At 41.6% G+C, this 14,814-nt stretch overlaps 1 protein-coding gene across 6 annotated transcripts in view; it reads left to right on the forward strand.

Moving 5' to 3' along the window:
• Positions 1–14,814, forward strand: part of unc80 (unc-80 homolog, NALCN channel complex subunit) — a 345,386-nt gene that overhangs the window by 146,997 nt on the left and 183,575 nt on the right. For all 6 annotated transcript variants that reach the window (XM_033023608.1, XM_033023610.1, XM_033023609.1 and 3 more), the window contains 3 exons: positions 3,484–3,656; positions 8,613–8,825; positions 11,394–11,529. In XM_033023608.1, coding sequence (XP_032879499.1) covers positions 3,484–3,656; positions 8,613–8,825; positions 11,394–11,529 — 522 coding nt within the window. The remainder of the gene's footprint in view (positions 1–3,483; positions 3,657–8,612; positions 8,826–11,393; positions 11,530–14,814) is intronic.

Below are 14,814 nucleotides of genomic sequence, written 5' to 3' on the forward strand. Positions count from 1 at the left end.
GTCCAACTGTAACATGACCTCCCAACTTCTATACTCAATACTCTGACTACCCTATCTATTTGTGACGCCACTTTCAAGGAACTATGTACCAGCACTCTTAGATCCCTCTGCTCAACAACACTCCCCATAGTCCTGCCGTTCATTGCGTAGGTCCTGTCCTGGTTTGACTTCCCCAAAACGCAACACCTCGCACTGTATTAAACTGCAATAACCATTCCTTGGCCCACTCGCCCTACTGATCAAGATCCTGTTGCAGTTTCTGACAACCATCTTCGCTATCTACAATACCACCTACTTGAGTGTCATCTGCAAACTTACTAACCATGCCTTGTACGTTCTCATCCAAATATGTTGATGACAACATCAATTGTTCCAGCACCGAGCCATAAGGCGCACCACTAGTCACAGGGCCTCCAGTCCGATAAACAGCCTTTCACCATCACCCTGTGCTTCCTTCCATGAAGCCAATTTTCTATCCAGTTGGCTAGCTCTCCTTGAATCCCATGCGAGCTAACCTTCCAGAGCAGCCTACTATACCTTGTCAATGCCTTGCTGAAATCCATGTATGCAACATCTACAGCTTTTCCCTCATTTACCTTTTTGGTCACATCTTCAAAAAACTCAATCAGATTCACGAGACACAATCTCCCAAGTACAAAGCCACCCTCTCTTGACTTTCTCTCCACGGTCAATGCAATTTCTCTCCACAGTCAGTGCGTCAATGAAGATAGTTTTGTGGATCCTTGACTTTCTCTTTATAAAGTCAACAGTCAGTTTCTTATGCCCCTGTCCCATTTAGGAAACCTGAACGGAAACCTCTGGAGACTTTGCGCCCCACCCAAGGTTTCCGTGCGGCTCCTGGAGGTTTTTGTCAGACTCCCTAATGGTCGAAAGTGGTTTCCGTTTCTTCTATGTTCCGGCGATTATTTCAAAAAATTAAAAACCGGCCGCTACTAAACCTTCAACTAGCATCCACACCGGCTTCCAATAAAAAATTACCGATTTTTAAAACGACAACCTATTATTAGTCGAGGCCGTTTTTGAATATTTTGAAATAATCGCCGGAACATAGAAAAAGCGGAAACCACTTTCGACCATTAGGGAGACTGACAAAAACCTCCGGGAACCGCACGGAAACCTTGGGTGGGGCGCAAAGTCTCCAGAGGGTTTCCGTTCAGGTTTCCTAAGTGGGACAGGGGCATAAGTCTTGCTGACGTTGGGAGGAAGATTGTTATTTTGGCATCATTCAATCACATTTTCACTCCCTCTCCTATACTCTGACTCATTGCCCATTATTTGTCCAACAATGCTGGTATCGTTGGTGAATTTAAAGGGTATTGGAACTGTGTATGGTTGCGAATTCATGGGCATTGAGTGAGTAGAGGTGGGGAATAAGCACACAGATCTGAGGTGATTTGTGCTGATGGTTATGGAGGAGGAAGTGTTGTTGCCAATTCACACTGTGGGTTTGCCAATAAGGAACTCAAGAATTCAGTTGCTTAGGCATGAGCAGAGACCCAGTTCGCAGAGTTTGATAACACGTTTGGTGGGGATGATAGTTTTGAACACCATGCTGTACTCTTATGAACAATAGTTTGATGTACGTGTTCTTATTGTCAAGTGGTCCAGTGCAGAATGGAGAGCCAGCGAGATTGCATCCCTGTTGACCTATGTGGCAGTAAGGAAATTGTAGTGGGTCCAGGACCTGGCTATGGTAGGAGTTGATATGCATCATAACCAACCTTACAAAGAACTTTATTATCACAGAATTTTAGTACTACTTTAGTGCCCCTGGGTTAGAGTTTAGAGACTCAGCATGGAAATGGGCCCACATGTACATGCCGACCATTGATCGCCTGCTCACGTTAGTTCTATGTTATCACACTTTCACATCCATTCCCTACACACTAGGGCAATTTACAGAGGCCAATAAACGTACAAACCGGCACGTCTTTGGGATGTGGAACATAACCAGAACATCTGGAGAAAACCCACGTAGTCACAGAGAAAACGTGTAAACTCCACACAGACACTATCCGTGGTCAGGATTGAACCAAGGTCTCTGTTGCTCTGAGGCAGCAACTCTACCAGTGTCGTTTCATCATTTTCTCATTCATTTCAACTGATTGCTTTAATTTATTTTTAAACTCCAAGTTGTAATGATTTTCTATTTCACATAAATATTGCTCTTTGTTGCATTGACCTATATTGCATCTATCGAGAGAGACAGAGTCTTAAATTTATACTGCTCAGAAACAGTGTCTTTGCCCCACACCATTCATGCCAATTTCCATGTCCATCCACCCTAATCTCACTTGTCTGCAGTTGGTATGCACCTTTTTAAACCTTGCCTATTTATGTATCTGTTAGAATGTCTCTTAAACATAGCGATTGTTTCTGACTCACCATTTCCCTTGGCAGTGATTTCCAGCTATCAATCTTTTCTCTGTGAAAGACTTTCCCCTTTAGAACTTTTTACTCTCACCTTAAACCTGCACACCCCGTGTTTTTGATACTTTTGATCAATTTGATAAATTGACAAATTATTCTTTCATAATTTTTTCAGGCCGTCCCTTAACCTCCTTTGCTCCAGGGAAAACCAACCCAGTTATCCAATATCTCGCCGTCTAAAGTTATCCAATCCAGGCAACAAGCTGGTGAATCTCCTTTGCAATTCTCTCCAGTGCACTTTCCAGTGCAATCATTATAATGTAGTGACCAGAACTTCACACAATACTTCAGTGTTTTATTACGTAGCAGAAAGATGTCCCAATGTTTATATTCTATGCCCCATCTTATGAATGGTGCAATCCTCACTATCCTATCTACTTATGTTGGCACTTTCAGGGAACAATACTGCTGCGGTCTAATTAAACTTTTCCATCACATTTTTGCTAATCGTACCTTTTACATATATGTTCGTCGTCTATGTTTATCACAAACCGCAAAGATCCTAGCACCGATGGCTATGGTAGATCACCTTTGACACCATCTGCACCCTTCCTTCCTTCCCACCTTACTTCACCTACTGTTTAAACTCTCCTTACCTGGAGCCATCTAGAGCTTGTCAGCTCTTGCCTTGCCCTTTCCCTCTCAGTCGAGGTTTTCTCTCCTCTACTTTTAGACCAGATGAAGTGGCTTGACGGTACACATTTCACCTCAGATGCTGCTTGACCCTCAGATGCTGTGTTGCCCCAGCAACTCGTTTTTAGCTTCTAATAACTGGAGTTTTCTTTAAAGCTGATCCTGTTGTGAGTGATTCTCATAAATATATTGCAATTGTTAATCAACCATTCTTTTACCATTACATCATGTGTTTGCCAGAGTGGATTCGATGGATTACTATCTGTTTGATTTACAGCTTCATATATTTGAAAATAAATTGATGTCAGATGATTTTAAGCCATATCAAATCGATTGATCTCTTAATAAAGACACAATTACATTAAAATTTGCATAATTTAATATTTTATACTTCACTAGGTTGTCGTAGTTTTGAGGAACACCTTGCAGCTAGTCAGGAAGGAAACAAAAGCAAAAATATTTTAAATCTTGGAGCCATTAGACAAGGCATGAAACGATTCCAGTTCCTTTTAAACTGCTGTGAACCTGGAGCAATTCCTGATGCTTCAATCCTTGCTGCAGCTCTTGACCTGGTAATAAAATATTATTTTTATTTCACCTACAAGTTTTCATTGCATTGTATCTGTTAATACAGGTTCTTCCCAGATGTCAGTGGTAGAACATGTTCACTGCTAAATGTTAAAGGTTTGTTTAATTCATCCTTAACCGGGAAGTAGATAGATTATGTATCATGCCGCCAGAGTATGAGTTGAGCGAATAGTTTAGAAACAGTTTAGAGTCAGTATAACATAGGTGCTATAAGTAAGTATATAGTGAAAAAATGAATGCATAATGCTGAGGCCGTGAGATGTATTTGACGAGGTGGTTTTTGGTGAGTATAAATACTGACACAGATTAGTTGAGCTTCTACATGCATATGGCGTGCACAGCCTAAAGTTGTAAGACAACGTGTTCTGTTTGATGGTACACAAAAAAGCTGGAGAAACTCAGCGGGTGCAGCAGCATCTATGGAGCGAAGGAAATAGGCAATGTTTCGGGCCGAAACCCTTCTTCAGACTGATCGGGGGTGGGGAGGCGGGGAGAAGAAAGGAAAAAGGAGGAGGAGCCCGAAGGCTGGGGGATGGGAGGAGACAGCAGGAGGGCTGAGGAAGGGGAGGAGACAGCAAGGACTAACAAAATTGGAAGAATTCAATGTTCATGCCCCCAGGATGCAGACTCCCCAAGCGGAATATGAGGTGCTGTTCCTCCAATTTCCAGTGTTGCTCGCTCTGGCCATGGAGGAGACCCAGGACAGAGAGGTCGGATACGGAGTGGGAGGGGGAGTTGCAGTGCTGAGCCACCGGGAGGTCAGGTTGGTTATTGCGGACCGAGCGGAGGTGTTCAGCGAAACGATCGCCCAACCTCAGCTTGGTCTCACCGATATAGATCTGCTGACATCTAGAGCAGCGGATGCAATAGATGAGGTTGGAGGAGAAGGTACACAAAATTGCTGGAGGAACTCAGCGGGTGCAGCAGCATCTATGGAGCGAAGGAAATAGGCGACGTTTCGGGCCAAAACCCTTCTTCAGACGCAGGTAAACCTCTGTCGCACCTGGAACGACTGCTTGGGTCCTTGAATGGAGTCGAGGGGGGAGGTAAAGGGACAAGTGTTGCATCTCTTGCCGTTGTAAGGGAAAGTGCCCGGGGAGGGGGTGGTACGGGAGGGAAGGGAAGAATTGACAATGGAGTTATGGAGGGAGCGGTCTTTGCGGAAGGCAGATATGGGGGGAGATGGGAAGATGTGGTGAGTGGTGGGGTCACTTTGGAGGTGGCGAAACTGACGGAGGATTACTTGTTGTATGTGACGGCTGGTGGGGTGAAAGGTGAGGACTAGGGGAACTCTGCCCTTGTTGCGAGTGGGGATATGGGGAGAGAGAGCAGTGTTGCGGGGTATGGAAGAGACCCTGGTGCGAGCCTCATCTATGGTGGAGGAGGGGAACCCCCGTTCCCTGAAGAATGAGGACATTTCAGATGCCCTGATGTGGAACGCCTCATCCTGGGAGCAGATGCGGCGTAGACGGAGGAATTGGGAGTAGGGAATGGAGTCCTTACAGGAAGCAGGGTGGGAAGAAGTGTAGTCCAGATAGCCATGGGAGTCAGTAGGTTTATAGTGGATGTCGGTCAGAAGTCTATCACCTGCAATGGAGATAGTGAGGTCAAGGAATGGTAGGGAAGTGTCGGAAATGGTCCAGGTGTATTTGAGTGCCGGATGGAAGTTAGTGGTGAAGTGGATGAAGTCAGTCAGTTGTGTGCGGGTGCAGGAGGTTGCACCAAAGCAGTCGTCGATGTAGCATAGGTAGAGGTCGGGGATGGGGCCCTGGTACGTATTGAACAAGGATTGCTCGACGTAACCGACAAAGAGGCAGGCATAGCTGGGCCCCATGCGTGTGCCCATAGCTACGCCTGTTATTTGGAGGAAATGGGAGGAGTTAAACGTGAAGTTATTGAGGGTAAGGACCAGCTTCTGTTTGATCTTCTGTTTGTGCACGCCAAGTTGATTGCATTCGTTGAAACAGGATGGACCACGTGAAGGTTGCAATCTCCCACCCAATCTCCCAACAATTAGTTGAGCTAATTGGCCAAGTTAAATGTTGTAAATGTTTGTGTTATGCTTTGGGTGTTTCCTGCATCATAATAGAATCCAGCAATGCTCCTTCACAATTTAATCACAAATCCGCAAACAGCAAAATATCCACAAATTGGTCAATTCGGCATCAAGCCAGTCCCGCAGATCTAGAACATAGATCAATAATTATTTGTTATTTTATTGGTGTCAGTTATTGAGAACATTGCTGATCTGTGACCTGCGTCCCTTTATTTACCTCCTCAATGAAAAACAAACTTGATTTCAAACTCCTTCCTCTCTCTGACTACGCTCATTTAGACCAAAGGCCTGAATTCCCCATTCCAGAAGGTTCTTGGAAAATATGAACTCAAGGCACATGTTAAATTTCATAATTGCGGAAAATACAATAGGAGCTTGGAAAATCCCTGGCTGTAATGCTTTGTTACAACATCCAGAGTCAACATTATTATTGTCACATACCTACCCATCAATTGTTTGTTTGGAAATCTATTCAAAAAAGCAAATAAATATCCATTGAAGATGCATAAATCGGGTTAATTATTGTCAACACACAAATGAAGGCAAAATCAAAGACTAGGTTGTAAATATACCGATGGCCCTTTATGTAATTGAGTGGAGGAACAACATTGAGGGTCTGAATGGTTTGCTATTATTTCTGTGCTTTGATCAGGTCAGTCTTTCAATAAGTTTGCAACCCCACGCAACCCTGTACTTTGTTCCGAGTATGTACTGCACTCAGAAGCAAGAATAAATCTTCAGTGTGCAATTTCCCCTTGTATTATATAGTTTTCATGCATGTTCTGTAATCATCCAGAATGTATCTTGTTGAAATACAGTTTCCTCCATAATGTTTGGGACAGAGACCCATCATTTTTTATTTGCCTCTGCAATTAAAAAAAATCACATGTGGTTAAAGTGCACATTGTCAGATTTTATTAAAGGTTATTTTTATACATTTTGGTTTCACCATGTAAAATTACAGCTGTGTTTACACATAATCCCCCCATTTCAGGGCACTATAATGTTTGGGACACATGGCTTCACAGGTGTTTGTAATTGCTCAGGTGTGTTTAATTGCCTCCGTAATGCAGGTGTAAGAGAGCTCTCAGCACCTAGTCTTTCCTCCATCACCTTTGGAAACTTTTATTGCTGTTTATCAATATGAGGACCAGTTGTGCCAATTAAAGTCAACAAAGCCATTATGAGACTGAGAAACACGAATAAAACTGTAGAAACATCAGCCAAACCTTAGGCTCTCCAAAACCAACTGTTTGGAACATCATTAAGAAGAAAGACAGCACTGGTGAGCTTACTAATCGCAAAGGGACTGGCAGGTCAAGGAAGACCTCCACAGCTGATGACAGAATAATTCAATCTATAATAAAGAAAAAACCCCAAACACCTGTCCGACAGATCAGAAATACATTTCAGGAGTCAGGTGTGGATATGTCAATGACCACTGTCCGCAGAAGAATTCTTGAACAGAAATCCATGGGCTACACTGCAAGATGCAAACCACTGGTAAAATAGGATGGCCAGGTTACAGTTTGACAAGAAGTGCTTAAAAGAGCAACCACTGTTCTGGAAAAAAAGTCTTGTGAACAGATACGATGAAGATGAACTTATATCAGAGTGATAGCAAGAGTAAAGTACGGAGGAGAGAATGAACTGCCCAAGATCCAAAGCATACCACCTCATCTGTGAAACACGGTGGCGGGGGTAAGGCCTGGGCATGTATAGCTGCTGAGGGTACTGGCTCACTTATTTTCATTGATGATACAACTGCTGATGGTAGTAGCATAATGGCTTCTAATGTGTATTGACACATCCTATCTGCTCAAGGTCAAACAAATGCCTCAAAACTCATTCGCCGGCAGTTCATTTTACAGCAAGACAATGATCCCAAACATACTGCTAAAGCAACAAAGGAGCTTTTCAAAAGTAAAAAATGGTCAATGAACCCAATTGAGCACGCCTTTTATATGCTGAAGAGAAAACTGAAGGGGACTAGCCCTCAAAACAAACATAAGCTAAAGATAGCTGAAATACAGGCCTGGTAGAGCATCACCAGAGAAGACACCCAGCAACTGGTGATGTCCATGAATCGCAGACTTCAAGCAGTCATTGCATTCAAAGGATATGCAACAAAATACTAAACATGTCTACTTTAATTTACATGCCATTGCTGTGTCCCAAACAATATAATGCCCTGAAATGGAGGGGACTATTTGTGTTTTATTCATATTTTATATTTAACACTTTATCCAGTTTAAATCAATTTGCTACTCTGTTGAATGTGTAATTCCTTTCATAAATGGGGCAGGCCAACCAGCAGTTCCCAGCTTTCATAAATGTTACTCTTGATCTTATTGCAAGAACGGGAGAGAATGGTGAAAGTGACACTGGGAAAAAAATGAAAAGGAGAGGTGGGATGCAGATCAAAGTTAAAATTAAGGTGAAGGAAAGTTTGGATTTATTTCTTAACTTTTGATCTGGACCTCTTCAAGCACGTGCTCTGTTCTATTCTATTTCCACACCTGCATATATTAGATTAAAATGAACAATGCTAGATAATGGCCTGGGATGGAAGTCAGGTTATGTAACATTATTGGAAAAAGTCTTGCTCATGTTTTGTGTTTCATGACATTATAAAGTAATTAATGCTTAATGTGAAGATACGGTGCAATAAATAAAGTTTGACATTTGATATCAATAACATTTTAAATGTTGGAGTTCACTTTACACTAAAAAATGTACTAAATGCTGGTTTTAAATCATTTTACTTCATTCTTTGGGGACAAGGAATAGAAATCAATGACATTTTTAATTAGCAACTTGTCAAAAAAAAACAATTTTTTAAAATGTATTTTGATTTCAACATCTCTTTGCATGATCAACTCAGGAAGCGCCAGTTGTGGCAAGGGCAGCATTATTCCTGGAGTGTGCCCGGTTTGTACATCGATGCAATCGTGGAAACTGGCCAGAGTGGATGAAAGGACACCATGTTAGTATAACTAAAAAGGGTTTGTCACGAGGAAGATCACCCATTGTTGGAAATAAGCGCAATCAGAAATTACAATGGAAGGCAGCAAAACTCTTCTGTCAGTGGGGTGAGGTAAGAGAACTGATAACATATTTTACTGAAAATATAAAATGGAAAACTGAACTAGGTCTGTCCATGAAATATTCACAGTTGACAAAAACAAAGGTTCGAAGGGGAGTCCTCGTTTTTATCATTATCTTAAGACATTGCAAGTTTTTCAAAATTAAAGAAAATTTAAAAAACTGCATTTACCGTAAGAAAATTACAACACTGAGCCTTTCAGGCATCATTTGGAAAGAGAAGTAAAGTGAACATTTCAGATCATTCATTAGTTCTGATTGATGAATATTTCCAGTTTCCAGTTCCAGTTCCATTTCAAATTTTCTGCTGATTTCCTACCTTCTGACGTTGTGCTGGCTTAAGTTCTGTTCTGGAACCATGACACCTAATTTCCAATCTCTAATTCATCTTTTGAGACGACATTCAAATAAGAATTTGTTCACAATTCTGAATTACCTTTAATATTATCGGCATTAAATACTATATAGAAATTTAGAATATAAATGGAATCCCACCTATTTTTCACATTTCATGTGTACTTCAATCTGTTGTAGATTAATCCTAAACTATTTTGGTATCATCAATGTCACTAAGAGGGCACAGGAAAACAAATATAAAAACAAAAAAAAACTTTTGTTGTAGTATCAAGTGATAAAATCATAATTGTGACTACAGAATATAGAGCTCTCAGAAGGTGGTGGGTATATAGAAGAGGCTGCCAGAGGTGGTCGTTCAGGCAGGCACTGTAACAGCATTTAAGATACTTTGACAGGCACATGGATAACAAATGTGTCATGGGTCAAAAAGAGACAAATGGGATATGCTTAAATGGGACATCTTGGTTGGCATGAACGAGTTGGGCAAATGGACCTGTCTCCAAGCTGTATGGCTCTTTGACACTCTGCTCGAGCCATTTCCAAAGCATGTTTGCTTATTAGCAATTGGCAATTAAAAAGGAGTATTGGAATATCAAGCTTCACAGATTGATAAGTTTTGGTTGAGCGTTTTGGGTTCTTCCATGTCATCATCACATTCAACGTAATATATGTGTCTTTTTACAAAACTGCACACAAAAATGTGACATGGGGTCAAATTTAAAATTCCATCAAAAAAGTTGACAAGCACTTTATTGGGTTTATGACTAACATAGTATCAACAAAAATATAAGAAAAGATAGCATATTGATGGCAAGTTTCTGCAAATGGCATAAAAATACACAAATACGTTTTGGGTAACGGTTGTCGCGTGGTGCAGTAAGTGCACGTATTTCTTATTCCTTTCTATGTTTATGAATACCACATGGAACAATAAAATTGCAAATACCGTTTCCACTTCATTCACCTGATCATGTAGTAGAATACTGCATCCATCTGAGTGGATACTGCAACGTGTGTTACACATCATACACACAAACGTACGTTGCGGTGGACACTGAAAATGATGTCCGTTTTGGTGTCCCAGAAAAAGAATGTTACATTATTAGTGAAAACCAAGCATTTTCACCGATGTGATTACCTTATGGATCTAAGCCACATCGATGGCTGATGATTCGTCAAAACGTTTGATTTGGGCTGTTTTTTTGGTAAGTGAAATGGCTCCGTAACGCTCAGTGCGAAGCTTCCTGAAGTTGACACGAAGGAATGAAGTTAGCAACTTGGTCCGGACGAAAGGTAAACAAGAGACTGTGTGTTGCCAAATTGAAGATTGGCTCAGTTTTGATGACCAATTTATGTCAAAAATCTTTTTTAAATTGATTTTAAAAAGTCAGAAAATATATCGTAAGAAAAGTCAGAAAATATATTGGCTAAACAAAATTAACTCACCCAAAAATCGTTACTACCATAGGATACCTCGGTGGGATTTTGAAAAGCATTAGAGGTTTGGAGCCTCCGTGATTTAACTTACGGACGTACCAACCCCGATAACGGTCGTTGTGACAATGGACACAAAGCACAACGATCGCTACGGGATCTTTACTGTACTGTATTATCTTTAATTTACTGTATTTTTCTGCTGGTATTGATGAAGATATTAAGCCATATGAAGTTTATTTATGAATTAAATATTCATGACTAAATGTGGCACCATTTTTAATGTCACATTTTTGGTGTTAAAATTGGTGGGAAAACGATGAAAATTTGTCTCGTGAGAAAGGTTTTTGACTTTCGGTCTTGAAGTTATCTAATTTATATCTGCTATTTATAAGGTTTCACATGATGGACAGATTTTTGTTAAGAACAGTGTATTGGTGTAGAAAAGTGAATACTAATCTTGTTCGTCAAAAACTCTCCAGTACTGTAAAAAGACACATCTTCCAATTTTCCCACATTGAGCATCACCTGGAACAGGTGTTTTGGGAAGGGATGGTGAAGATAAACATTTGTGGAAAATGGGAAGCATGGGAAGAATTTTGTTGGCGGAGTGTAAATGTATGTGTATGTATGTATGCATACTTGTGTGTGTTATTTTATATAACTTAAGATCAGGGTTTTTTAATCAGTTTCATGCACAATCCTTTTTACATGAATTACTTGTTTACATAAATTGCTGCTTTGAAATGATGATGCTGTCTTCTTGCAGGTTATTGGGACCAGACTGAATGAGCTATGCCATACAGAGAGTGAGAGCCCAGCAAACATACTCAGTTTCATTTATGACGATGAGACTAAACGACGTCTGCGGAAAGAAGACGAAGAAGAGGATTTCCTTGATGACAGTATGTATTGATTTTTAACTTTAAATGTGTATTTAGGATACATTCATGTCATGTATGGAATATTTCCTCTGGATAAGCTGCAGTTAAATGTTAGGTCATTTGATAAGACCAGGTTATGATATAGGTGGAAATAAGAAGAGAAAAAGAAGAATGTGCTGGAAGCATCCAGCAGATCATACAGCATCCGTAAACAGGAAAATAATTGACAATCCTGTCCAGAGGTGCAGGGTCCAGGACCCAAACTGTAAACTCTCTTCCTGTTCTCATGGATGTTGTTGACCTGCTGACCACTTGAAACATTTTCAGTTTTTGTTTTAGATTTCCAGCATCTGCAATTTTAGTCTCCAATTATAATTTCCACTACACCTAGTTCAATGAGCAAACGGTCGCTCACTGGTTGCCAATGATGATGCGATTCCAGCATCTATTGAAGATTGTGCTGATGAAGCGGAGTTGATGTAGTCAATGGAAAGCATACACCTCACTCCTGTAAGAGCAATGCAGGCAGAACATTGAGTAACCATCAGGGAAATTTTGGCTCAGATATTGCACTTCTTAGCTTTTTAGGATTACATAGGCTGCCTCACCTAATTATTGTCAAACTGTTCGCCTAAGCATTTCAATTTCTGGTTAAGAGTTTTACATTTAGAATTTATGGTACCTAGTCAAGTGGATGGATGAAAAACTGACAGTTGCATCTGAACTCATTGCACTTTATTTATTCAAGGACTCATTCTTATTGTATAGATTTGTAAAGCACACTCCTTGGTTCACTTGCTACACTTAAATAAAAGTACCGGCTGGCATTAGCCAGTTTGTTGCCATGTTTTCTTGCTCTGTACGCACCATAGAGTTATCCAGACTATAGAAAATTATTTATTTTTGCCTGCATTTGGTCCATGCATCTCTAATCCCTTCCTATCCATATATCTGTCCAAGTGTCTTTGAAAGTCGTAATTGTATCGTTTTTCCAGCAGCTCTTTTGAGATGCCCTCTGAGTGAAAAAGTTCTCCTGTTTATCTTAAGTCTATACCTTCCAGCTGTAGAATCCTCTTCCCTGGCAAAGAGTCTGCGAGTATTCACTTTATGTGTGCCTCTTATGATCTTGTACACCTCAATAAGGTCACTCCCGGCCACCTACTCTCCAAGGAAAAGGTCTCAGCTTATCCAGCCTTTCCCTGTAACAAAGGCCAGGTAAAGTCCTGGTGAATCTTTTCTGCACTCTTTCCAACTTAATGATATTCTTCCTTTAGGTCGGTGGCTAGAAATGCACACAGTACTTCAAGTGTGGTCTCACCAATGACTGTGCAGCTGCATCATAATGAGCCAACTTTTGTACTCAATACCCTTCCTAATGAAGACATACATGCTAAACACCACCTTCACACACCGTCCACATGACTCACCGCTAATAGGGAACAATACACCTGAACTCCCTATTCTTTGCTCTGAAACACTCGCCAGGCTCTGCCTTTTATTATGTAAGTCCTGCCCTGTTTTAACACACCAAAGTGCATCACATCACTCTTGTAAGAGTTAAATCCCATCGCCAACCCCTGGGGCACTCCACTAGTCACAGGCCTTCAATTAGAAAAACCACCATCCGCAACTACTCTTGACTCTCTCATAGTCATACAGTGTGGAAAGAGGCTCTTCTGCCCAACTTGCCCACACCGACCAACATGTCCCACCTACACTAGTCCCACCTGCCTGCGTTTGGCTCATATCCCTCTAAACCTGTCCTATTCATGTAGCTGTCCAAATGTTTCTTAAAACTTTGTGATAGTACCTGGCTCGACTACCTTCAGCGGCAGTTCATTCCATTACACCCACCATCCTCTGTGTGCATAAGCTACCCCTCGGGTTCCTATTAAATCATTCCCCCTTCAACTTTAACCTATGTTTTCTGGTTCTTGATTCCCCAGTCTCTGGGCAAGAGACTCTGTGCGACTACCCGATCTTTTCCTCTCATGATTTTGTGCACCACTAAAAGATCACCCCTCATCCTCCTGCGCTCCAAGGAATAGAGTTCTATCTTGCTCAACCTCTCCATAGCTCAGGCCCTCGAGTCCTGGAAACATCCTCGTAATTCTTCTCTGCACCCTTTCTGGCTTGACCACATCATTCCTATAACATGGTGCCCAGAACTGAACACAGTACTCCAAATGTGGCCTCACCAACGTCTTATATAACTGCCACATGATCTCCCAACTTCTATACTCAATACTCTGACTGATGAAGGCCAATGTGCCAAAAACCTTTTTGGCCATCCTATCTCTTTGTGATGCCACTTTCAACAAACTATGTACCTGCACTCCTAGATCCCTCTGCTCTACAACACTCCCCAGAGCCTTCCCATTCACTGTGTAGGTCCTGTGCTTGTTAGACTTCCCAAAATGCAGCACTTTGCATTTTTCTGTATTAAATTTCATTGACCATTCCTCAGCCCAATTTCCCAGCTGATCAAGATCCTGTTGCAATTTTTCACAACCATCTTCACTATCTACAGTACCATCCACTTTAGTACCAACTTATGCCCCTGTCCCACTTAGGAAACCTGAACGGAAACCTCTGGAGACTTTGCGCCCCACCCAAGGTTTCCGTGCGGTTCCCTGAGGTTGCAGGTGGTTGCCGGAGGTTGCAGGTAGTGGAAGCAGGTAGGGAGACTGACAAAAACCTCCGGGAACCTCCGGGAGCAGATTCGGCATAGACGGAGGAATTGGGAGTAGGGGATGGAGTCCTTACAAGAAGCAGGGTGGGAAGAAGTGTAGTCCAGATAGCCATGGGAGTCAGTGGGTTTATAGTGGATGTCGGGGAGTCTGCATCCTGAGGGCATGAACATTGAATTCTCCCAATTTTGTTAGCACTTGCTTTCTCCTCCCCTTCCTATCTCTCCCTCAGCCCTCGGGCTCCTCCTCCTCCTTTTTCCTTTCTTCTCCCCCCCCACCCCCCATCAGTCTGAAGAAGGGTTTCAGCCCGAAACTTTGTCTATTTCTAAAAACTCTATATCATTTTTGTGAGACATGATTTCCCAACCACAAAACCATGATGACTATCCTAAATCAGACAGTGGCAATACACATGCTGGTAAATCTTGTCCCTAATAATGCCCTCCAACAACAACTTGACATTAGGCTGTAGCTCCCTGGCTTGTCCTAGATGCACTTCTTAACTAATAGTACAACATTAGCCCTCCTCAAGTCTTCCGGACGTTTGCCTGTGGCAAATGATGATGCAAATATCTCTGAAAGGGCTCCACAATTTCCTTCCTAGATATCTACAAGG

The sequence above is a fragment of the Amblyraja radiata genome, chromosome 7 (genome assembly GCF_010909765.2).
Source record: "Amblyraja radiata isolate CabotCenter1 chromosome 7, sAmbRad1.1.pri, whole genome shotgun sequence".
In the NCBI taxonomy this organism is placed as follows: domain Eukaryota; kingdom Metazoa; phylum Chordata; class Chondrichthyes; order Rajiformes; family Rajidae; genus Amblyraja; species Amblyraja radiata.